At 35.1% G+C, this 25,417-nt stretch overlaps 2 protein-coding genes and 1 long non-coding RNA gene across 4 annotated transcripts in view; 1 reads left to right on the forward strand and 2 right to left on the reverse strand.

Annotated features, from left to right (window-relative positions):
- Positions 1-2,744: 2,744 nt before the first annotated feature.
- On the reverse strand, positions 2,745-20,439 carry LOC147833234 (uncharacterized). 2 transcript variants are annotated; one of them, XM_087286387.1, is made up of 6 exons: positions 19,762-20,439; positions 19,018-19,121; positions 17,571-17,821; positions 17,199-17,367; positions 8,596-8,742; positions 2,745-3,273 (listed from the first exon to the last, which is right to left on the reverse strand). In XM_087286387.1, exons 3-6 carry the CDS (start codon positions 17,621-17,623, stop codon positions 3,214-3,216), a joined length of 429 nt encoding a protein of 142 aa, XP_087142513.1. In that variant the 5' UTR covers positions 17,624-17,821; positions 19,018-19,121; positions 19,762-20,439; the 3' UTR covers positions 2,745-3,213. The 2 variants fall into 2 exon arrangements, with proteins under 2 accessions (XP_087142513.1, XP_087142515.1); XM_087286389.1 differs by lacking the exons at positions 19,018-19,121; positions 19,762-20,439 and having other exon boundaries at positions 17,571-18,790.
- On the forward strand, positions 4,660-8,990 carry LOC147840094 (uncharacterized). Its single transcript, XR_015510778.1, has 3 exons — positions 4,660-6,920; positions 7,224-8,420; positions 8,478-8,990. It is a non-coding gene; the product is annotated as an uncharacterized LOC147840094 (long non-coding RNA).
- Positions 20,440-23,846: 3,407 nt separating the features above from the next.
- Positions 23,847-25,417, reverse strand: part of irx2a (iroquois homeobox 2a) — a 4,457-nt gene continuing 2,886 nt past the window's right edge. Inside the window, 2 exon segments of the mRNA NM_201057.1 lie at positions 23,847-24,606; positions 24,987-25,055. Of these exon segments, the coding sequence (NP_957351.1) occupies positions 25,006-25,055 (50 nt within the window). The 3' untranslated portion in view covers positions 23,847-24,606; positions 24,987-25,005.

Here is a 25,417-nt window from a genome sequence, read left to right on the forward strand (position 1 = left end):
ACAGTGCCTGGAGTCATGAGCCTGGCTGATTTGGCCCAGGTGAAACTACACTGACAAGCTTTTAATTAAAGTTTTCCCACAATCCCCTGCCGCCCCGAGCCCCGGGAGGACATTCCTCATTCTGTGTGGCCCCTGCCAACCAACTCAAAGTCAGAAAGGAAGTGTTTTATTTTCCAAATCCCTCGCAGACAGCAACAGGACACTGTGTTATACAATCTGTTTAGTTTCTTTAGTGTGCTGTGAGGCAGAATGGGCACGCATGAAGTGGTGTTTATAGCAATAATTAAACACATCTGCCGTCAGAGGCTTGGAGAAACGCCCCGGCCTGTGTGCTGGTACCCCTGGGCCCGCCGAGCCCCAGCCCGTGTCTGTATCACTAAAACAGGTGTGGAGTATCGAGGCCAAGGGCATGGAGTCAGCAGACATGCAAATACACACACGTGAAGGAGAGCACGCTCGAGCAGTGCGAAACAGTTTTATTTTCATCTTCAGCCTGTCATAATCGCACATTCATGATGGCGAACAGAGAGCGGGAGTGAAATCCAACACGGCGAGCCCAGCACAGTGTTGTCGTTTCAGCTGTGCTGCTCATTCACACTGGGTTTTTCTGTATGTGTGGAGTTTCAGCCACCGCACAGAGGGGGCGCTGCAGCACCGGTCTGCAAACACAGACGCTTCACTTCATCTGAGGAGCACAAGTAGGGCCAGGTGCAGACTTTCTGTGCTATTTCTGCACTGAACTCTGTATCACAAAAAGTTATGCTGAGAAAAAAGTTTAAAAAATAAACATTATTTGTAACTTTTATTAAAGGTTTACAGCATTATGTTTACAACTGCATCACACACAAATCATCTAAACCAGGGGCTCTCAGTCTTGGTCCGGGAGGATCAGCGCCCTGCAGATTTCAGCTCAGACGCCAATCAGACAAACCTTGGCTAGATAGTCGAGCTCTTACTAGACCTTCCACACTGTAAAACCCAACAGTCAACTTTATCAAATGAATCGAGTGTAGCTAACTCAAAACTGACTGAAAGTTAATTCTACTCATTTGAAAAGAGTTTTAAACCCAGTGTTAGTTAATTACATTCCTCATTACTTCAACTTAAATGGAGTAAGTTCCCAGTACTCATATAGATCAGTTTAACTTAAATGGTTTGCAGCAATCAGTTTTTCATCAAATGATTTGAGTTGCCTTAACCTATTGGGTTTACAGTACTCAGTTGGTTTAAGTTCTCCATTTATTGGGTTTTACAGTACTCAGTTTGTTTGAGTTCTCTATTTATTGGGTTTTACAGTACTCAGTTGGTTTAAGTTCTCCATTTTTTGGGTTTTACAGTACTCAGTTGGTTTGAGTTCTACATTTATTGGGTTTTACAGTACTCAGTTTGTTTGAGTTCTCTATTTATTGGGTTTTACAGTACTCAGTTGGTTTAAGTTCTCCATTTTTTGGGTTTTACAGTACTCAGTTGGTTTGAGTTCTACATTTATTGGGTTTTACAGTACTCAGTTGGTTTAAGTTCTCCATTTATTGGGTTTTACAGTACTCAGTTGGTTTGAGTTCTCTGTTTATTGGGTTTTACAGTACTCAGTTTGTTTGAGTTCTCTATTTATTGGGTTTTACAGTACTCAGTTGGTTTAAGTTCTCCATTTATTGGGTTTTACAGTACTCAGTTTGTTTGAGTTCTCTATTTATTGGGTTTTACAGTACTCAGTTGGTTTAAGTTCTCCATTTTTTGGGTTTTACAGTACTCAGTTGGTTTGAGTTCTACATTTATTGGGTTTTACAGTACTCAGTTGGTTTAAGTTCTCCATTTATTGGGTTTTACAGTACTCAGTTGGTTTGAGTTCTCTGTTTATTGGGTTTTACAGTACTCAGTTGGTTTGAGTTCTCTGTTTATTGGGTTTTACTGTGCTCAAATTGCTTCATTTACTGAAATAGATTAAGTTCACAGAACTCATTAGGATTAGTTATTGAACTTAAATGGTTTGCAGCAATCGATTTCCTCAAATGGTTTGAGTTCTCTTGACTTTTTGGGTTTTACAGTGTAGAAACGTCTTTGCAGGTGTGTTGAGGCAAGTTGGACCTAAAATCTGCAGGACACCGGACCTCCAGGATCGAGTTTGAGAACCCCTGATCTTAACTTTTTGGATATTATTAAATAATATAACTAAAATAAATAAGAAGAAGATGGATAATTATACTTTAATGGTTCAACCATATCTAAAAGCATCATTTACTCTCCCTCAGGTTGATCTGGTCCCACTGTTTGTTATAATGTCAGATTGCAGTAACTGATGTGGGGCGTACAGTAAAGTCAGAATTATTCGCCTCCTTTTGAATTTTTTTAATATTTCCTAAATGATGTTAAACAGATTCAGGAAATGTTCACAGTGTGTCTGATAATATTTGTTCTTCTGGAGAAAGTCTGATTTGTTTTGTTTCGGCTTGAATAAAAGCAGTTTTTAATTTTTTTAAACTCCATTTTAGGGCCAAAATTATTAGTGCCCTTCAGGTTTAGTTTAATCGGAAGTGTTAAACTCACATCAGACTCTGACAGCCAGCTGTTTTTGCATTTATTTATTTATTTATTTATTTATTCATTCATTTATTTGTTAATTAAAAATGTATTTATTTATTAAATAAATAAATTAAATAATTAATTAATTAATTAATTAACTTATTTATTTATTTATATATTTATTTGTTTTTTGTTTGTTTGTTTTTTATTTTATTATTTATTTTCAAAATTAAACTTTTTTTTTTTTTTTGAGCCCAAGATCTATGACCTACAACCTTTGATCATTTTCAAATCATCTGCCAATGTGGTAAGATAAATGATCTTGTTTTTCCTCGTGACATAAACTGGTTCTGCTTCCTCCATTGGCAGAATGTTTTGCTTGTTTTAAAGAAAAACTCACTTATTTATGACTTAATATATTTCTGAAAACACAACAAGCTTGTCTAAAAAATGCTTCTTGATTTAAGAATTATTAGATATTTGGACTAGAAACAGGACTACAGCTCTGCGTTTGTTGCAGTGTGTGTATCAGACTGCCACAGTAATATCCATCTCTGCTGAAAGGCTGGTTATTTTAGTGTTGCTCCTGCCGAACTGAAGGCTCTTCCGCATCTGCGCGTCTCCTTTACTTCTCTCACCATGACAGCAGAAATATTCCAGTCAGGGTTTGAGAGCAAAATCTTTCCTGTTCTTTCAACACGAAGCTCCGTTCACAGCAGAGGGAGAGAAATTGTGTCCTGAACGCCAAGAAACCTGCAGAAAAACAGCACAAACTTCAACACCGAATCAAACATCCTTCAACACTGACTCTCCCGCACGTCTTCATAAGAGTTGAATGTTTTTTTTACGTCTGTGTAAAGATTTCTCTTATAAAAAAGAACCAAATGACAAGTTCATTTGATTAAATATACTTAAGAAATGCGGCGACACAGTGGCTCAGTGGTCAGCACTGTCGCTTCACAGCAAGAAGGTCACTGGTTCGAGTCCAGGCCGGGTCATCTGGTGTTTCTGTGTGGAGTTTGCATGTTCTCCCCATGCTGGGTTTGCTCCGGTTGAATTTTTTATTTCTGAAAGCAACACTATCATTTTTACTTGTATAGAAATTGCTTCTTAATTCATACATTTGTAGATATTTGGACTAGAAACAAGCAGGAAAAGATTTTGTTGCAGTGCAGGACACTTTTACATTTTTAATAAGTCTAGAAACGAGACAAAAGCTCACCGTAATTTTGCAGTGTATACTTACAAGAATATAACTATTAAGTAAAATCTTAGTGAAATATAGTAATAAAAACATAAGTAGTTATAAATAAAATATAGCAGTAAATCATACTTCAGCATTACTTCATTATAATTAATAAAATTTACTTTAAATAAAATAATACACTTGAAACAACTAAACTTGAAATATACTCATTTTCATAAAGGAAATCTTTTATGCACAGCAAAAATAATAATAATAATAATAATAATAATAATAATAATAATATTATTAATAATAATAATAATATTATTAATAATATTATTATTAATAATAATAATAATAATAATAATGCTTTTCTTGGAGTTTTTGTCTTGTTTCTTGTCCAAATATCTACAAACTCTTAAATCAAGAAGTATTTTCTAGATAAAGAGAAAGTCTTGTTTTCAGAAATAATGAGTGAAAATAAAGTGAGCTGTTCTTTAAAAACAAAACAATAATCTATCATTGGGGTACGCAAATTAATCTAGCTCCACACCAAAAACAGGTTACAGATTGGCAGATTAATGTGCTTGTTTTAAAGTAAAACTCACTTCATTTTGACTCATTGCTTCTAAAAACAAAGCTATATGTATCTCTTGTCTGGAAAATGCGTCTTGGTTTAAGAATGGTTAGATGTTTAGACTAGAAACAAGACTCTCTAAGTTAAAATAAAGCATTGTTGCAGTGTAAGCCGTTTTGAGGTTCCTCACTGGTGTTTTCTCAGTACACAGAATGACCCGTCGTGTTTTCAGCTGTAAAAGGAAATGTCAGTAAAGCGAACGGATATAATCCTAGGAGGAATTAGCAGTAGCTTTTGTGTTTTCCTCCTGATCCCGAGTGTCCTTTCAGTGCAGAAATGCAGTCCCGAGCTCCATCAGCAACTCGGCCTTTATTTGCCCTCGCCAGATTATATGCCTGAGTCAATATTTTATCAGGAGCGTTCAGCAGCACATGCACATACACACACTGTGTACAGTTCGGCAGAATTACCAGCCCTCCTGTGAAGTTATAATGCTAATAACAGAGAGATTTCACTGACTAACATGATAGAGTTAATAACTCATCTCTAATAGCTGATGTGTTTCCTCTTCTCCATGATGACAGCACATAAGATCTTCTTCAAGACACTAGTGTTCAGCTTACAGTGACATGTAAAGGCTTCACTAGGGTAATTAGGGTAAAGTTAGGGTAATTAGGCAAGTCATTGTATAACAGTGGTTTGTTCTGGAGACAATCCAACACTAATATTGCTGAAGGGGTGAATAATATTGAGCTTAACATGACTTTAACACTATTAAACACTGCTTTTATTCTAGCCCAAATAAAACAAATCAGACTTCCTCCAGAAGAACAAATATTAGAGGAAACACTGAGAACACTTTCCCCAATCTGAGAAACATCATCTGGGAAATATTTGAGCTGAGCATATTCATTTTTAAAGGGTGTGTGCTCATTTATGCTGAACTCTGTATATATACACACGCTCTCCTCCTCCTCCTCCTCCTCCTGCTCCTTTTAAGAGTGGAAGTGTCCAAATCAGACACAATACATCAGGTAATCTCTGATATCCAGCTTAATGTGTCTGTGAATTCCTCCACTTATCATGCTGGAGAGCAGGAGCAGACTCATCGCTCCTTTCTTCAGTGTCAGAGCGGTGAAAAGTGTTGGATTCGCAGACGCGTGGGTCTGTATGAGTGTGATTCAATTACTGCACACGGCAGCCAATAGAGAGCTTTAAAGAGCAGCTATAATGCAGAAATCACTTTTATAAGAGCTGTGTATGTGTGTGTGTGTGTGTGTGAGTGTGTGAGTATCTCCAGCGTCTGATGCTCAGCAGTACTGAATTGTGTTTATTATAATCAGACTTGATGCAGAAACACTGTGATTGGCGTTCTCTCTTTGTACGTGTCATCAGAGGGGGAAAGCTCCGCCCACTAGTCTCCATCTCATTAGCATAATCAGCAGACCTGAGTGAGAAGCAGCCGTCTGTCCATTAGCCATTAGAGTGTTTGAGCTGCTGAAGATGATGTCAGCATAGACTAAGAGGATTATAGATGTGAAGGTGTAGATGAACAGGACAGGAGCCACATAGACTGACACAAGCATCAACACACACTCACACTGAAGCACACATGACCAGCACTCACAACCCACACCCTTATGTATATGCCTTTGTAGCTCCGCCCTCTTCTGTAAAGAGCACAATCTCATTTGCATTTAAAGCGACAGTCAGCAAAACGCCATAATTAGGATGAAAGGCTGAAAGGGTCAGTTTCAGAGAGCTGGAGAACACTATCTGTGTGCTATTCTCAGCTCAAACACACACACTAGACACATCACGGACTTGTTTTTCATCTGGTAAAAAGGGGCAGAATGGGTCTGCTTTAAAGCCAGCGCAGGCCATGGATTGGGTTGCCCGTCTTTCTTCAGCTCGTTCTCAGCCAAGCGCTGGAAAACAGCTGCTGTGAATCGCTGAGAGCTTCTAATGAATTGAACTGGTGGGTGTAAATGTGGAGGGATATGAGAAGAGAGGAATATTCCTGTGTGACTCACCCGAGTGCTGATGCTCCACAAACCCTGGAGGAACTGTGTTCATAGGGATACCAGTTCACCCCCCAAAAAGTACATATTCATTTATATTAAATACTACACTGTAAAAATTCAGGGTTTCCATAACCCGATGTTGGGTCAAATATGGACAAACATATAGTCTAGAAAGCTAGAAAATAGCTTTATTTTTATTTTGTTTTATCGCTTCCTTATATTTTCTTATTAATCATGGGTCGCCACGATTGCCTAATCTAATTTAATTTAGTTTCATTTCATTTCATCATTTGTTCGTTAATTTAATCAATCATCATCTGTTGTTGTCATTCAGCAGTTGCTAGGTTAACACAACAAATGTAATTTATCTGTTGTGATTCTACAGTTGCTATGGTAACACAACTATAGCATTTAATCTGTTGTTGTGATTGTACAGTTGCTATGGTAACAAAACTGTAGTAATTAATCTGTTGTGTCGATTCTACAGTTGCTATGGTAACAAAACTATAGTAATTAATATGTTGTTGTGATTCAACCGTTGCTATGGTAACAACAACTATAGTAATTAATCTGTTTTGATCATTCTACAGTTGCTATAGTAACAACAACTATAGTAATTAATCTGTTGTGTCGATTCTACAGTTGCTATGGTAACACAACTATAGCATATAATCTGTTGTTGTGATTGTACAGTTGCTATGGTAACAAAACTATAGTAATAAATCTGTTGTGTCCATTCTACAGTTGCTATGGTAACAACTATAGTATTTAATCTGTTGTGTTGATTCTACAGATGCCATGGTAACACAACTATTTTAATTAATCTGTTGTTGTGATTGTACAGTTGCTATGGTAACACAACTATTGCAATTAATCTGTTGTTGTGGTTGTACAGTTGCTATGGTAACAACTATAGTATTTAATCTGTTGTGTCTATTCTACAGTTGCTATGGTAACACAACTATTTTAATTAATCTGTTGTTGTGATTCTGCAGTTGCTATGGTAACACAACTATTTTAATTAATTTGTTGTTGTGATTCTAGAGTTGCTATGGTAACACAACTATTTTAATAAATCTGTTGTTGTGATTCTATTGTTCCTAAGGTACTAGAAACAAGACCAAAACTATATGTAGGAAAAGCCTAACTACCCTAACTTGCCTGGTTAACCTAGTTAAGCCATTAAATGTCTCTTTAAGCTGAATACTAGACAAATATCTGGTAACATGTAATGCTGTGTTGTGTTGAAAAAATGTGTTAGAAAAAAAAATCTCTCCATTAAGCAACACTTAGCAAATGTTATTAAAAAGAAGTGGAATTTCAGGGGAACAATCTTGACTCCAGCTAAATCTACACCCCTGGAGATGCATTTTTATTTCCTCCCATCATCGTGCATTACAAAGGCACATCGGCGGCTTCTTTCGTCCTGGAATCTGTGCTAATTAATCACACGTTTAAGAGAGACAAAAATGATAAAAAGAAGAAAGAACCCGTGAAAGATCCTCACTTAATAACTCGTTTTTCTGCATAAAAGTGCAGCGCTTCGCAGGGAATTAATCTGCACAGTCTCCAACACCATTATTGTTATTAGTGGACTTAAAACTAGTGTTTCCTTAATGAGATATGCAGATTAACCTTTTTGAAGTGGTTCATCGTTTTATAATCCTATCAAGAGAATCGCTCTTCTACATTGGTTGCACTCTCTAATCACGTTTCATTTCATATAACTTAATATCACACTTAAATAGTGTCTCTTGATACTTTTTCTGTTTTTTCAGAGAGTAATAGAGAGTAATTCACAGAGAATAAAAAAGAGTAAAGCAGATTTATGTGGCGTGCACTGCAATAATGCTTTTCTAAGTAGAGTTTTTGCAACCCAGGCTTATTCTGGATATGTTCCCCTGTATACAGTTCTAGAGAGCGCAAAATACAGCCCAGGAGCTACATTTTTTTTTCAGTTTTTGTTTTCACAAATCCACTAGAGGCTGCTGTGTACACTTTTAAAGATCTCAAATTTCTGTCACTATTCAAGTCTGCTGTTCTCACATAAATCCACCAGAGGCTGCTGTCAACTGACTGACCCAACCTCCTCCTTTCCTTAACCCAACCAATAGTGTTTTCAAAATCACAGATCGAGTCACTCACTGCCTTCCCTAAACCCAACCGATAGTGTTTTCAAAACCAATGCGGAAAGAAACAGACCTAGGGCCGCCTGATTTTTACCACATTTTCAGATTCTCACCCTGTTATTTACTTGTTTTATTTTTTGTCTTTTGTTTTTGTCTTACCTGCTTTGTGGAACCATTCTTCACCAGATTTAACCCCGTCATCATGGTCAACTCCTCTATGCGTTTCAAGTCCACCAACGTATACGGCGAGTCACTGGACAAACTGGTAACAGCAGGAAAGCCATCCACATGCAGGTAAGTGGTCAGCTCGTAGTGCAAAAAGGAACAGCGTCACACTGCCCCGTAGTTTTTGTTTTAAAGATGAAATGCAGCCATACGTAGCTCTGGCTACATAATTCACGATCTCCAGAAATGTATACGGAGGTACATTTTCAGAATGAGCCTATGTTGAGATTTTGTCTTTTTTTCTAGTACAAATATCTAAAAATATTTTAAACAAGAAGCATTTTCTACTCAATGAAAACATATTGTTTTGTTTTCAGAAATAATGAGTCAAAATAAAAAGATTTTTTTCATTTCATTTAATTTTTATTATTATAATTTTCTTAATTTTGTTTTATTGTTATATTTTTTATTTTATTTTATTTTATTTTTATTATATTTTTATGTTTTTATTTTCTTATTTTGCTTTATTTTCTATTATTTTTTATTATTTAATAAATGTAATATTTTTATTATTTTTTTTTATGTAATTAAATTAAATTTTTGTGTTTTTGTTTTATTTTATTATTTTGTTTTATTTTATTTTATTATATTATTTTAATTATTTTATTTTATTTTCATTTTTATTGTATTATTTTGTTTTATTTTGTTTTATTTTGTCACTTTTCTTCAGCTTATTCCCTTTTTATCAGAGGTCACTATAGTGTAATGCCTGATTTTATTTATTTTATTTTATTTTTTAGCACTATTTAATTTTTTATTATATTTTATTTATTTTTATTTTACAATTTTATTTATGTATTTCGTTAATCATCATTTGACCCAACAATGCATTAAGACAACCCAGCATTTTTTTTAATATATATATAGAATATACAGTGTCTATAAACCAAACAACAGTAAAGTACATAAATTAATCTTGTCTTGTCATGTTTCTAGTTCAAACATCCTTAAATCAAACATTCTCACAGGTAACAACTATTGTCTTTGTATGTAACGTTGGTAATGTCTTTGGAACATTCTTGAAACAATGATAGAAAAACCTTCTTCAAATATTATTGTGATTTGAATGGACTGTTCTAATAATGTTTTAATAACATTTTGAGAATATTAATATACTGCAAAAATGCTTTTCTTAAAGTATTTGCTTTGTTTCTAGTCCAAAACATCTAAACATTCCTAAATAAGGAAGCATTTTCTCGACAAAGAAAGCATACTCTGTTGTTTTATGAAATATGCTGAAATGATATTATGTCAAAATCAGATAATTTCGCTTATTTTAATTACAAACTCATTTAATTTTGACTCATTATTCTTAAAAACAACACAATATGTTTCCCTTGTATAGAAAATGCTTCTTGATTTCAGTATTTGTGGATAGTTGGTCTAGAAACGAGGCAAAATCTCAGAGTGAGAGAAGCAGATTTATGTGTCGTGTGTAGGCAAGGCCTCTCAGCCAACTGCAACAGACCAAAGTCAACACTACTTTTCATACGTTTCAGCTGTTTTAAGCTCCTCAGCTTTGAGTTATATCAGGGAAAGCGCTGAGGTTGAACTCTTGACATTTCCACTGCTGAAATATGCTAAATAATGAGTGAAAACACCGCGTGGAGGAAGCGTTTTGGCCGTCTACGGTTTCAAAACTTTGCATATTTTCACGCAGTTGTTGGATCTCGACTTCTCGATTTTTTATGACAACTCACCACTTCTTCAACGTGACCTTAAGCGGAGTGTGAAGAGATGGACAGAAGATCAATGTCTGCTCGTGTTTTCTTGCTTTTCTGAAATGTCAGAAGGTCTGCGTGCAGTTTTTTGTTGTTGTTTGGCGAGCTGATGGTGCTGCTACAGCGTGTTTATTGTTGTGTGAATTAGTGTTTATCTTATACAGAGAGAAAAAACATGTAAGCGGTTATTTAACACACTCACTTTATATTGTACTTGGTGTATAGGCCAAGTAGGCAGACAGTAGAGGAATATTGAAGCACAAAACCATTGCTGTGCGGGAAGAAATAGGCAAGGTCAATGTATTTAGTAAATTAAAAAAAATTAATTAATTTAAAACCAGTGGTTGGGTTTGTCCCTATTTGACCCAACATTGGCTGACTAAGACCAAGCATTTTATATTGTAATAGTGTAATCATTATTATTATTATTATTATTATTATTATTATTATTATTATTATTATTATTATTATTATTTATATTGTTATTATTATTAGAAGTAGTAGTATTCATAATATTATTTTTCATTATGTTAATAAACACTGTGGCACTGAAAATAAATAAATAAATAAATAAGCAAAATAAATAAGCAAAATAAATAAATAAATAAGTAAAATAAATAAATTAATTAATTAATAAACTTAAGTAAATAAAAAGTAAAAATTTAAAACCAGTGATTGGGTTTATCCTAATTTGACCCAACATTGACTTACAAAGGCCCAGCATTTTGTAGTATATAATAATAATAATAATAATAATAATAATTATTATTATTATTATTATTATTATTATTATTATTATTATTATTATTATTGTTATTATTGTTATTATTATTAATAGCATTATGTTAATAAACACTTTGGCACTGAAATAAACAAACAAACAAACAAACAATTAATTAATTAAAACCAGTGGTTGGATTTATGCCTATTTGAACCAAAATTGGTGTGCACAAAGCTAGCATTTTTAGTGTTATTATTATTATTATTATTATTATTATTATTATGTTACATAAACATTGTGAAACTGGATTAAAAAAATAAATAAACAAACAAACAAATTAAATAATTAATTTAAAACTAGTGGTTTGGTTTATCCCTATTTGACCCAAAATTGGCTTACAAAGACCCTGCATTTTATAATGTATTCTTTATCATTATTATTATTATTATTATTATTATTATTATTATTATTATTATTATTATTATTAATTAGCATAATATTATTATAAACACTGTAGCACTAAAAAAATAAATATAAAAATATAAATAAATAAATAAATATTGTTAGTATTAGCAATTGTTGTACAAAAGTGTTGAAAATAATAAAGATAAAACTCTTAAATGTGTTTATATACATTTAAACATACACTGTAGTTCATCTTATATTTCATTTAGTCATTTATTTTCCTTCTGCTAAGTCGCTTTTTTATCAGGCGTCACCAAAGAGGAGTGAACTACCAATTATTCCAGCATTTGTATTACACAGCTTATGCCCTTCCAGCCGCAACCCAGTACTGGGAAACACCCATACACACTGATTCATACACACACACACACACACACACACACACACACACTATGGCCAATTTAGTTGATCAATTCCCCTATAGCGCATGTGTTTGGACTGTGGGGAAATCCGGAGCACCCGAAGGAAACCCAGGCCAACACGGGGAGAACATGCAAACTCCACACAAAAATGCCAACTAACCCAGCTGGAACTCGAGTCAGCAAGGTTCTTTCTGTATTGCTAACCACTGAGCCACCACACCTGTTATGTTTCATTAATAAAAAATAAATAAAAAATACAGACTGAACAAACTTCATTTCCATGCCACTTTTCACAGTAAATGACATTGCAGAGCTTAGCTTAAAAAAAAAAAAAAAAAAGATTTCAATGTCAAGTTGTAATGCTGGCCTCAGATATAGGAAAACACAATAATAAAAACCATATGGCATTACATATAAGATAGCGCTTCATCCTTTTGTCCCTGCAGTCTCTCTCTCTGTGTTTTTCCGTCGTGATTCGAGTCTGTTGTTGTCTCTGGAATGATGAACATGAATGAGAAACTGAAGCAGGTGAGGATTGTGCAGAGATGTTGATTCTGCGTCACATTAAAGAGCTGTGAGAGTTTCTGGCTTCCCCAGACATTGTTGAAGACTCTAATAAACTCTCTTCAGAGCAGACGACAGGCCGGGAAGCGCTGTAAAGGCAGACGCTGCTAATTAGCTGATAAACCTGACAGATAGCATTTAACAAGAAAAACTGGCAAACGCAAGTCAGGGAGGAGCAGGTATGAAGATCTGTCATGCTCCTGTTACACTCCCATCAGCTCCATTCAAAGAGTGAATGTGCGTGTGCGTGTGTGTGTGTGTGTGTGTGTGTGTGTGTGTGTGTGTGTGTGTGTGTGTAGGCCAGAACATCACAGATCCACATCCATCAGGACAAACACTGCAGAATAAATGCTGTTCTTATTTAGAGTTTATGTTTTGTTTCTAGTCCAAATATGTAAAGATTAATAAATCAAGCATTTTCAATAGCAAATATTATTGTCTTGTTTTCAGAAACAAAATTAACTGAGTTATAAAACAATTACCTTTATAACATGTAAATTATAAAAACACTCAAAATAAATCTATCTATCTATCTATCTGTCTGTCTGTCTGTCTGTCTGTCCGTCCGTCCGTCCGTCCGTCCGTCTATTTGTTTGTTTGTTTTTTGTTTATTTATACACCCTTTTATATTATTATTTTTTTTTATTTTATTATTATTATTATTATTATTATTATTATTATTTTATTTATTCATCCACCTATTTATTTATTTATTTATTTATTTATTTATTTATTTATTTATGTACCCACCCTTTTAGTTATTCATTCATTTTTTTATTTACCCAGCCTTTTATTTATTCATTACTTTTTATTTATTTATTTATTTATTTATTTATTTATTTATTTATTTATTCATTTATTTATTTATTTATTTACTTATCCGCCTTTTTATTTATGTATTTATTTACCCACCCTTTTATATGATTATTTATTTATTTATTTACCCACCCTTTTACATAATTATTATTTTTTATTTTATTATTATTATTTATGTATTTATCCACCCATTTATTTATGTATTTATTTATTTATTTACCCACCCTTTTATATGATTATTTATATATTTAGTTATATATTTATTTATTTATTTATTTACCTACCCTTTTACATAATTATTATTTTTTATTTTATTATTATTTTTATGTATTTATCCACCCATTTATTTATTTAATAATTTATTGATTATTACCTCTTTTATCTATTTATTCATTTTTTATTTATTTATTTATTTTTATTTATGTATTTATCCACCCTTTTATTTGTTTATTTATTTACCCACCCTTTTATATGATTATTTATTGATTTGTTTTTTATTTACCCACCCTTTTATTTATTTATTTATTTATTTATTTATTTATTTATTTATTTATTTTCATGCATTATTGATAATGCATGAAAATCCCTACAGTATAAAGCAAGACCTCTCTTTGTTGAAAAATAAAATGCTCTTATAGCCATAATATGATTAGTTGGTAAAGCGTTACTCAACTGTAACAAGTTGGGCAGGTTGGGACACTCCTACATCGCAAAAACCACAAATGTTGTGCAAGAAAATAAGTTCCAGACTACAGTAAATTTGGGTTCTTCTGCAACAGATTTTGTCGACCACAGTCTGCTGTGTGCTGTGTATTATTGCTTCAAGAGCCTGAAATACACAGCTTTATTTCATGTTTCTCTCAATGTTTGTCATGTCTGCATCTGTTTATCCGTGTTGATGTCCTACTGTATGTTATTTTTATTTATTTTCTTCCGTTCTGTGTTTATGTCGCAATTAAAGGACACGTTTACTGATGTTCAGGGAGTCAGAGATAACACACAAGTTTAGTGTCCACATGCGATTTAATTTACAAAGTGTAATCATATTATCACTTATATACACACACATATATATATATATATATATATATATATATATATATATATATATATATATATATATATATATATATATGTGTGTGTGTGTGTGTGTGTGTGTGTGTGTGTGTGTTTATTATTTATTTATTTACTTATTTATTTGGTTTATTTGTTTGTTTGTTTATTTATTCATTTGTTTGTTTTTTATTAATTAATTAATTAATTCATTCATTCATTTATTCATTCAGTGCCACAGTGCTTATTAACATACTACTACTAGTAAAAAATATATATATATAATAATAATAATAATAATAATAATAATAATAATAACAACAGCAACAATAACAACAAGTGTGTAAAATAACAGAAAACTGGATGTTTATTACCAGGTTTCTGTACCTTAAATTACAACACTAGCATAAGCAATATAATATTACAAATGTCACAAAGTAATGAAAAAAAAAAACATCAAAAGTTGTTTGACGTCCCATAATTGCATTGCAATTATTGCAAAAGCATACATTTTAACATTAATCATGTTTTTGATATCATTTATTTATATAATATTATAAATTTATAATATATAGTTTCTGTTTATTAATTTTAAAATATTACATTATTCATAATATATAATATACTGCTTTTTTTACAGTGAGAAGGTACAGTATGTTAAATAAAAGTCTATACTTCAATGTTTCAAATAACAGTGTTTATGCTACAGTGTTTATAATAATAATGTTGTTAAAATAAAAGTACAAAACATGTGCATAAAATGTTCTATCATCATCCAGCAGTGTGAGATTTATTTATGTGGTAAAACTATACTTATTTTAAACTCTTAATCATTTATTCATTCATTTTCCTTAGTCACTAAGGGTTCTAGGACTTCCACAGCGGAATGAACTGCCAACAATTCCAGCATATGTTTTACTCAGCGGATGCCCCTCCAGCTACCACCCAGTACTGGAAAACACCCATACACACTTATTCACACACACACTCATACACTCCGGCCAGTTTAGTTGATCAGTTCCCCTATAGTGCATGTGTTTGGACTGTGGGGGAAACCGGAGCACCCGGAGGAAACCCACACCAACACGGGGAGAACATGCAAACTCCACACAGAAACACCAACTGACCCAGTCAGGACTCGAACCAGTGACCTTCTTGCTGCGAGGCGATTGTGATAGCCACTGCACCACCACGTTGCCTTGATTTCATGTTTATTCACTAGCAAAAGTCTACTAGAAGTTGCATCACGCAGTGGAGTTTGACAGGTTAAAATATAAATAAAGTGCATTATGGGTATTGAAGTTTTGGCAGAAGCCGTTGCAGCACAGGTTTCACTCATCCATTTATACGTTCATGACCTTTTCCAAAGCACAGACAGCCACAATCTATTAAAAATCGGTCCTGATGATGAAGAATTACTGCTTTAATTAGACCTAATTAAAATGAAGCACATTTTGTTATTTCTGTATGTTAAACCATGTTGCTTCTGCATTGGGTCACTTGAAGTCCAATGTAAAATCTGAGTCCTGAAGCCAAACTAGTTTTGACTTATTGCTTCATTTCTCTCTCTCTCTCACACACACACACACACACGCACGCACACACACATTAATTAGTTATCATCCTGCAGCAATAACCTTCAGTGAGTAATTACACAGAAAGGGTGGAGGGTGAAGAAAGATGACAGGAGAGAAAGGCAGTGTGGGAAAATCCAGATCTGCAGCAACCAAAGGAATGTGTGTATATTCAGGTCTCACAGCCAGATGATTGAGACACCATCGGTTCCCCATAAAGACCCTAACCATAGGCGAGAGCCCCAATGATTAAAGATGACCAAATTCTTGCACTGCATGAACGACCCTCTGTTTTGCTTTGTTGGTTTAGTGATGGGTGGCTCAGTGGTTAGCACTGTTGCATCACAGCAAGAAGGTTACAAGTTCGAGTCCCAGACGGGTTAGTTTGTGTTACTTTGTGGAGTTTGCATGTTCTTCCCATGTTGGCGTGGGTTTCCGAACACATGCGCTATAGGGGAATTGATCAACTAAATTAGCCGTAGTGTATGAGTGTGTATGTGAATGAGTGTGTATGGGTGTTTCCCATAACTGGGTTGCAGCTGCTGCATAAAACACATGCTGTAATAGCTGGCAGTTCATTCCACAGTGGTGACCCCTAATAAACAAAGTGACTAAGCCAAAGGAAAATTAATGAATGAATGGTTTAGTGACCAATGAGGTAAATGCATTTAGACTTATGTTTACTCAGCCATCAAAAATCTATACTCAAATAAAAGTACAAGAACATGAGGATGTTTTTACTGAAGTTACAACCTTAGAAGTTACTTGAGTAAGAGTAAAAAAGTATCTGATTAAAAAAATCACTCAAGTAACTAGATACTAGCTACTTTCAATCTGATTGTAACCTTAAATAATCTTTCTTGACACAACCTCTATCACACGGCACCTCACAATATTCAACCCCGGCTCATTCTGATTATGTTCCCCTGTATACATTTCTGGAGAGCACCAAATACTTCCCAGGAGATATGTTTCTTTGCAGTTTTTTTGTGAATCCACCAGAGGTCGCTTTGTATGCTTTTTCAGATCTTAAATTTCTGTCACGAGTGGCATTCGCGCCTGCTGTTCTCACGCAAATCTACTAGAGGCCACTGTTAACTGACTGACCAACCATCCTCCTTCCCTAAACCCAACCAATAGTGTTTTCAGAAGCAATCTAGAAAAAGAAAAGCCCTCGTCTGATCTATACCATGTTTTTTTAGATTTCACCACATTCTCACCCTGTTATTTACATTCATTCCATTCATGGTTTTTGTCTTACCTGCTTTCTGGAACCGCTCTTGCCCGGACTCGTGGTTGACTCCTCCCTGTGTCTCAAGTCTGCTGATGTATGTGGTGAGCTACTGGACAAACTGGTAGCAGAGATTAAGCCGTGCATACAGAGGTAAGCGGTCAGCTGGTATCGTGAAAAGGAATGGCGTTCCTGCATCCTTCATATTGACAATGTTTGTGAAGAAGTCATCTGAATCATGCTTATCACCATTTGATAGTAACAGAGACATACAGCCAAATGTAGGAACAGTGAAGTTTTTTTCTCTAAAAGTTTACTTGAGTATGAGTACTCGTCTTTAAATGTAATTTAACCAACAATTTAACTCATGTAACGAAGCAAATATAATTCATTACTACCCACCTCTGCTTGAGTGTACTGTCATGCCATCTCAATATCTCCATGTTTAAGATCATTTAAAATAGTCACTGATCTTCACTGCCTGACTGATATACCATATAAAGTGTGTTTCACGGCAGACAAGAAGCACTGCAATAAATTCAACAGAAGCTCAATCCGAAAATGTAGCCCAGTATACATTTCTGGAGATCGTGAAGTATGTAGCCAGAGGTACATATGCAAGGCTTTCATACTGCTACCAGTTTGTTCAGTAGCTTGACATGTATGGCAGCGGACTTGAGATGCAAAGTGGAGTTGACCGCGATAAGGTTCATGTCCGTAGAAGAATGGTTCCAGAAAGCAGGTAAGACGAAAAAAAATCCAAAAAATAAAATAAGCATGTAAATAACAGGGTGAGAATGTGATACAATCTGAAAACATGGTAAAAATCGGGTGAGAGCTTTTCTTTTTTCTGGATTGCTTTATAAAACAGTATCAGTTGGGTTTAGGGAAGGGGGTGGGCGGGTCGATCTGTGCTTTAGAAAACACTATTGGTTGGGTTAAGGAAAAGAGAAGGGTGGGGAGATTGGTCAGTTGGTCAGTTAGTCAGTCAGTCAGTCAGTCCGTCAACAGCAGCCTTTGGTGATTTTATGTGAGAACAGCTGGTGCGAATGGCACTCAAGAAATTTGAGATCTGAAAAATCACACACAGCGCCCTCTGGTGGATTCACGAAACCAAAAACTGCAAAAACACATAACTCCTGGGGCGTATTTTGCTCTCTACAGAAATGTATATAGGGGCACGCAATCAGAATGAGCCTGGGTTGAATAAATTACATGGTTTTAATGGACAACTAAATTAATGCTTAAGCCTATTTAACATATTAATTACATTACAACATCAATGCTGTAAAAGGAAGCTTATGAAATTAAAAATAGTCAAATAAAACTTGATGGAAGTTTACTGGTGGCTGAAAACTCTGTGCATATAGCCCATTCGTACAAATTCATACGAGTTTAGTCATAAAGGTTTTACTGTTCATACAAGCAGAGTACAATGACATTTGTCCCTTAACATTCGTCAATTGTCTTAAAAAAGAAAAGTTGTTAACGCTTTACAATAATGTTGCCTTCACTGTTCTTTTCAACCCAGGCTCGACTTTTATTTGCAATTTTTGTTTTTGTGAATCCGCTGTGTACGATTTTTGAGATCTCAAATATCTCTCGTGAATGTCATTCATGCCTGCTCTTCACACTTAAATCCACCAGAGGCCGCTGTTGACTAACTGACTGACTAACTGACCAATGCCCCACCCTCCCCCTTCTCTGAACCCAACCGCAGAGTTTTAAAAATAAATCCAGATAAAAAAAAGCCCTCGACCAATTTTTCACATGTTTTTAGACTTTAACACATTCTTACACTGTTATTTACTTGTTTATAAAAAATGTTTGCCTTTTGTTTTTGTCTTACCTGCTTTCTGGAGCCATTCTTTGTCAGACTCAAACCCTGTTGTCGCAGTCAACTCCACTCTACAACTCAAGTCCGCCGACATACCTGTCAAGCTACCTGACAAACTGGTTACAGTGGAAAAGCGGTTAGCTAAATAACTAGCTAAATCCAGCTAAAACCAACTTGACCAGCCTGGTTTAAGCCGGACATAGCTGGTTTTGGCATGGCCTCCAGCCTGGCTAGGCTGGTCAAGCTGGTTTTAGCTGGTCATCTTCCAGCCTGACCAGCTAAGACCAGGCTGGAAATGGCTGGAAACCAGCCTGGAAATGGCTAAAACCCTTCTAAAACCAGCCTGGTCGACCAGCTAAAACCAGCCAACCAGCCTAGGCTGGTTTAAGTAGTTTTTTTTCAGTAGGGCAATGATGGAGAGCTTTAATTAGGCCTAATTAAAATGAAGCCTTTTTGTTAGTTCTGTATGCTAAACCAATTTGGTTCTGCATCGTCTACTGTAAGATAATCAACAAAGTGTGTTAAGGGACTATCAAAATAAAGTGAAACATACAGAATTTACTTTGCAGTTTTTTTTTTTTTATATTAGTTTTTTTTTAATTTTGGACATTAGAAAATAAAATAAGTCTTTGGTTAGAGCCTTGTGGATGTCCGGCAGGTATAAGAGATTCTGCTAGTCTACATTTCCAGCTAAACAGGAGTCTGGCTTGTCAAAACCCGACTTAACGGCGTAAACTTCTGTGTAAGCAAACTCACAAAGAACTTCAAAGGGTCAAGAATCCTGCAGGGATTTGGCCGCTGAGATGCTACCCGACAGATCCTGATCTTCCAGTCGCATTAATTCAGGCCTGCTAAATTTGTCCAGGGGAAGCTAGCTATAGCGCGGGCATCGCTGAACTCCTTGAGGGAGGGGATCGAGGGTTAATGCCGCCCTGATCCCCTAGGAGAGTATTGGCTTCCAAGGGAGCCACAAGCAGCCGGGCAGCAGCCGGGGGAGATCTAGTGCCTGAGCCCTGCACAACTTGAGAGAAACTAGCGGAGTAATTTGAGCTAATGACTTAGCAGTGAGCTCTGGCCTGACCTCGAGCTTGGCTGGAGCAGATGCTATCAGCTGAACAAGGCCTCTAAAATGTGAAAAAGTGCTCCTGCTGCCCTTGTCTCGCTCTTTAGTCCACGAGTTAAGGCCAACTAGCCTATTAGCATTCCAGCAGGACCGCTAAACAGAGGTTTAATTAGCGCCGATATTGGTGGAACTTCATTTAGCGCCTACTCATGCTAATGCAGCACACGTTAGCATCTTCTGGGGGTTTTGTGTGTCTGTCTGCAAGGCATTAATGAAATGTAATACGAAGAGAGAGCTACAGATGGAGAAAGAAAAGCAGGGCGGTAACCGCCTGCTTATTTTAAACTTTAGCCGCGGCTAATGTTTGCCTTCGTGAAAGTGTAGCGCCGCCATCCTTTAAAAACTGAATTCCGGTGTCAACGGAGAGAAGCGTGTGATGGAGGAGGTCAGATGAGATCACATCACATCGATTTATTCTATCTGACGAAAAATATGACGCCTGTGTGTGTGACACTAATAAGTCCGTCATCATAAGGAGGTATTTTGCATTATAATGTAAACATAGCTAAATATTTCCTTATATACACAAATAATATTATAACGAGTATTTTTACACTTCTACAGTTTTAAATCACCTTTGGTACTTATAAATGCATATATATATATATATATATATATATATATATATATATATATATATATATATATATATATATATATATATATATAGGCTAGGTCAACAACTTCTGATTATAAATGCTTTATTTTAAATTTAATAAACGTATTAAATGCTCTAAACCTGTGTGTTTGTGTTAGAGTATCACATGTTTTTAAACACTTGCTAAATGTAAAATGTGCAATTGTGTACCAACTTGAACTTATTGGTTCTTGTTATTTTAAGTGCTTGTAATCATATTTGTATTTGAACCTTTGTACAAGTAGCTTTTAATTAAAAACGAGTCGGGCGTGTGAGAGAGGATATTTAAAGGTGTTCGGTTACCTCTCTTATTAGTGCAAACAGTGACATATTAAAAAATAGCATTCCCTTGGCCTGTCCTCATCTTACACAGCCATCCCCACCCTTCATTAAACTCTCCACCAATATTTTTCTTTCTTCTCGCGCTGCTTTCTTTGTCATTCTGCCACTATTTAGGTTAACTCAAGCCTCCTTGATCATTCATGGAAATGCTTTTTCTATAAAGCAACACACACACACATGATAGATATGCACCCAGGGAAAATCCTCCTCAGCGTTAAGTGCGTTAAATCCTTCCCAAAAGCGTGTTTTATTCTTAAAGCTGACTAAAGGTGTTAACAACCAGAAGTGAAACATTTCGAGGGATAAATAAAATATGACATGCAACAAACAGAGAGAAATAAGCAAATAGGCTGTTAAGTGAGATCTACTGTATTTGGCAGGAACTGGAGGCCTGTAATGGTCTTATTTAGAGTCCGGTGTGGACAAACTCTCCCTCTGCTGCCTTGATCAGGCTAATGGGAGGACATCATCTCTGACACCTTTATGGAAGAACCGACCCGGGACTCACTTTAGAGCCTCGCAGACTTTGATGTATCTCATTAAACCCACATGCACTCGATTTGTTAATACTTTTTCTCTCCTTTCCTGACCCGAAATGTTATTTACGGCTTGACTCTAATGGTAGATTAAAGTTGTAAAGATAAACGGTGCAGAATAGAGGAGGCCATTAGAGGCTCCGCGTTCAGAAAGTGTCTCAATAATGTGCTTTTGCCCTCTCCAGTTGGATTCACTCAGCTAATCACAAACACAAATTAGAAAACAACTATTACATATATTCAGTATCTCATTAGCAGTTTAAATATTACAAAGTAAGCCTATTTTACTACTTTAAAAATAGACTATACTCACACATTATTAATATAAAAGCATGCTATGCTATTTATTCCTTTTTTAAAAGATTGGGATAGGCTTAAGATTGTAATATATAACCTTATTTGAACCCAACACAGTTTATTACTAACAAACAATCCAATGGCTATGCTATGATCAATGTAAACAATTTAATATCAACTCTTAAACGCGTCAGCCTTAAATGTCACCATCGCAGAAATTAAACTAACTTTTAACTATCGGGAAACCTGTGCTTAATTATCCACATATCTCATTCAGAATTCGTAGACTAAAATATTGCTTTAGTGTACGTATTAAATAGCAAAATCCTCATGCCGCAAATCCTCAATAACCGGCGCTGTTTCAGCTCACCTTTACCTGATCCCAATCAAACAGAGGTGCCTGAACTTCTTTGATGTTTTCAAAGGCTGTTTTACAGAAACAATAACTCTTTTTATTGAGAACAAATGTTGACATTTGAAGGGAGTATGAATGGAAACCGCCTGTGGTGCCATTTTGACAACAGTGGTCGATCCCCCGGGATCCCACCTGAGATTAAAGTCTGAATTTCAATAATTCACCTTTAATAATCGAGCCTAGGCTTATATGCACAAGCGAAAAGCACTTCAAATGACTAAATCATGCGTTGAACTATCGATGAAAGTGACATTCAGTCAAATTCAGTGCTGTGTAAAACACGCAGCATTAAACGCGAGTGACTTATTACGAAGATGAAAACACTCACTGATGTGTGCAATTTAATTATTAATCGTTGAAAACCATTAAAGCACATAATCAGCTCTATTTATTATGGTACTATTTTTATGTACCTATTAATATTGATTTCATAACTGCTGTTGTTATTATATCCTACTATTAAGGTCACACTTTATATTATACGCTTTTATTAGTTGATGTGCTTACTGTGAAATAATTAAGAGCAATACTTGTAGATCATTGATTAATCACAGTTCAAAAATTACTAATGCACTATTAATATCCAAATGCATGCGTGTTAGAATTAGTTAATGCACCGTGAGTTAACATTAACCTTTTTTTTTCATTAACTAAAATGAAGAAATGTTGTTATGAATGTATTTTTTAATTGTTTGTTAGTTAGTTAATGCATTAACTAGCATAATACGACCTTATTGTAGTGTTACCGAAAATCCAAATGTATGCTTTTTAGCATGTTAATGCTCAACTCAAGAATTTTATTTTAATTTATTGACACTGTAATAAATGTATTGCTCGTTGTTTGTTCATGTTAATAAAAGCATTAATCATACCTTATTGTACAGTGTTAATATAATAATAATAATAATAATAATAATAATAATAATAATTACAAAAATACGCCTATTATCTTAATTGGGCGAGGGCTAATGTGTAGATAATAATTGCTGCATTGAGCTGCTGTTGAGGTTAACACACACTGAGGCTAATCTGTTTTAAAAAAGGCCTTTAAAATTTTAACGGGGGCCCCGTATAAGAGAGACGTCATTGCCATCATCACACGGGCCCCATCGGAGCTGGCAGATGTTTAGACACGATTTTATGGATCGTTCAATATCGGTCTATAATGAAGCCCGACTGACCATCTTAAAACCCCGACGGGAGCTCATAACGCTTCCTTTCCAGCCCTGTATTCATCATGCTGAAAAATAGATGAAGGCCGGGATTATAAGCAGCTTCTATTATTCACTGCCATCAAACATTCACGCTTTGCATTCAGAGACAGCGGGAATTTAATGCAAATAAGTAAAATTGGGACGATTTCGGTGTTAAACTCGCCACCTAATTTGTATGGCATGACTAAATGTATACGACACGCAAACAACTACGATTAAAAAATAATAATAATGAGACGTTTCCTCAAAAGAAAAGCAGGCCGGTCCCCAGACAGTGTTGTGCCAGTGCAGACTAGCGCATTTTTATTTACAACGAGAGATATAAATTAGTAAAAGTCTCCTTGTTAACAACATTGTGTAACTTCGGCTTTTTTAAAATAAAAACCCATCATAATTTATTTACAAAACAATGTTCAGCAACCATTGCAATACAACTTGCATAAATTATAGGCATTACAAAAATAAATATCAAATGTATTCCACTCTTAGTCAAGTTTATACCAGTCCCGAGATCTCGTTTACACTTCACACCTCTATAGCACATATAAAGTCTCATAGGAGGTCTATAATAATAATAATTAATAATAATAAATGTCCCACGCGTGTTTACAACTGGTGGCAATGAAGCTACTATAAGGATCCTGAGAAATAAGTTTCCTCATGGAAAAGTCACATGTGTTGGGATAAAGTACTTCATCAATAAATCAGCAGTTCGTCCAAAGCAGACTGGCTATTGTGCCTTATAAACTCGCTCTTCTTTCTCTTGTCCTGTCTTGTCTTTGCGTTTCTGTCCCGCAATCGCAGTGTTGTTGTTGTTATTGTATAGGCAGGTGCTCTGTAGTCCGTGGGTGTACAGTGGCACACAAAAGAGGATCCGCGTATAAGGAGCAAATGTTAGTTTAAAACAGCTTGGGGAGAGAGAGAGAGAGAGAGAGAGAGAGAGAGAGAGAGAGAGAGAGAGAGAGAGAGAGAGAGAGGGGGAGAGAGAGAAGGGGTGATGGCTTGTTCGCTTTGTTCAAAGCAATTGTGACACCTACCTGTGAACCAAGGAAACAAAACCTACATCAGTCGATTTTTTCAGAGAAAGTGAATGAAATAAAACTACAGCATGACATTTAGAAATACACACACTTCATGAAGCAACCTTTGAGTCGATGGGAAGTGTCATATTCATGCACTCTAAATATGCTGGGTTATTGTAACCCAACGCTGGGTCAGATAAGGACAAATTTGCAAAAAGGAAAATCGTAAAATAAATTTAATTACAAAAAAATAAAAAAATAAATCCAATGTTTGGATAAAACATCTCAGCATTATTTATAGCGTATGTTGACAGGTGTCAAATATGAGGACGTGGCCTTCAGAAGCATACAGAATAATAATAATCAGCACTGAAATGCTCAAATTAGCGACTTACTTGGAAGATCTTCCTCGTCTTAACTCGACAGGTAAGATTGGGATCTTACTGTGAAAACCTCGCTGGGGTCTGCAGGAAATACACACCCATTTTAGTGAAGGGAATCGTTTTGACAGCTTAAATGGGCTACTTCGTATTCCGCGATCGATTGAGGGAATAAATAAAACTTGCATGTCAAGTGCAAACAATATAAACGAGGGAACTGCGGAATCTGGTTAACATTTATAAGTTATTTAAACACAATTTAAGGTAGAATATAAGACAAACTCAATCAATCTGGTTATGAATTAATTGAAATTAACAATCCAGCAGTTTATGCATACACAATTTGCGTTGAAATCATTCTAAAATCGCGACCGATTCTGTAAAAAGGGTCTAATAATATAATATAATATAATATAATATAATATAATATAATATAATATAATATA

The sequence above is a fragment of the Danio rerio genome, chromosome 16, assembly GCF_052040795.2.
Source record: "Danio rerio strain M-AB ecotype USA chromosome 16, GRCz13ab, whole genome shotgun sequence".
NCBI classification, from domain to species: Eukaryota; Metazoa; Chordata; class Actinopteri; order Cypriniformes; family Danionidae; genus Danio; species Danio rerio.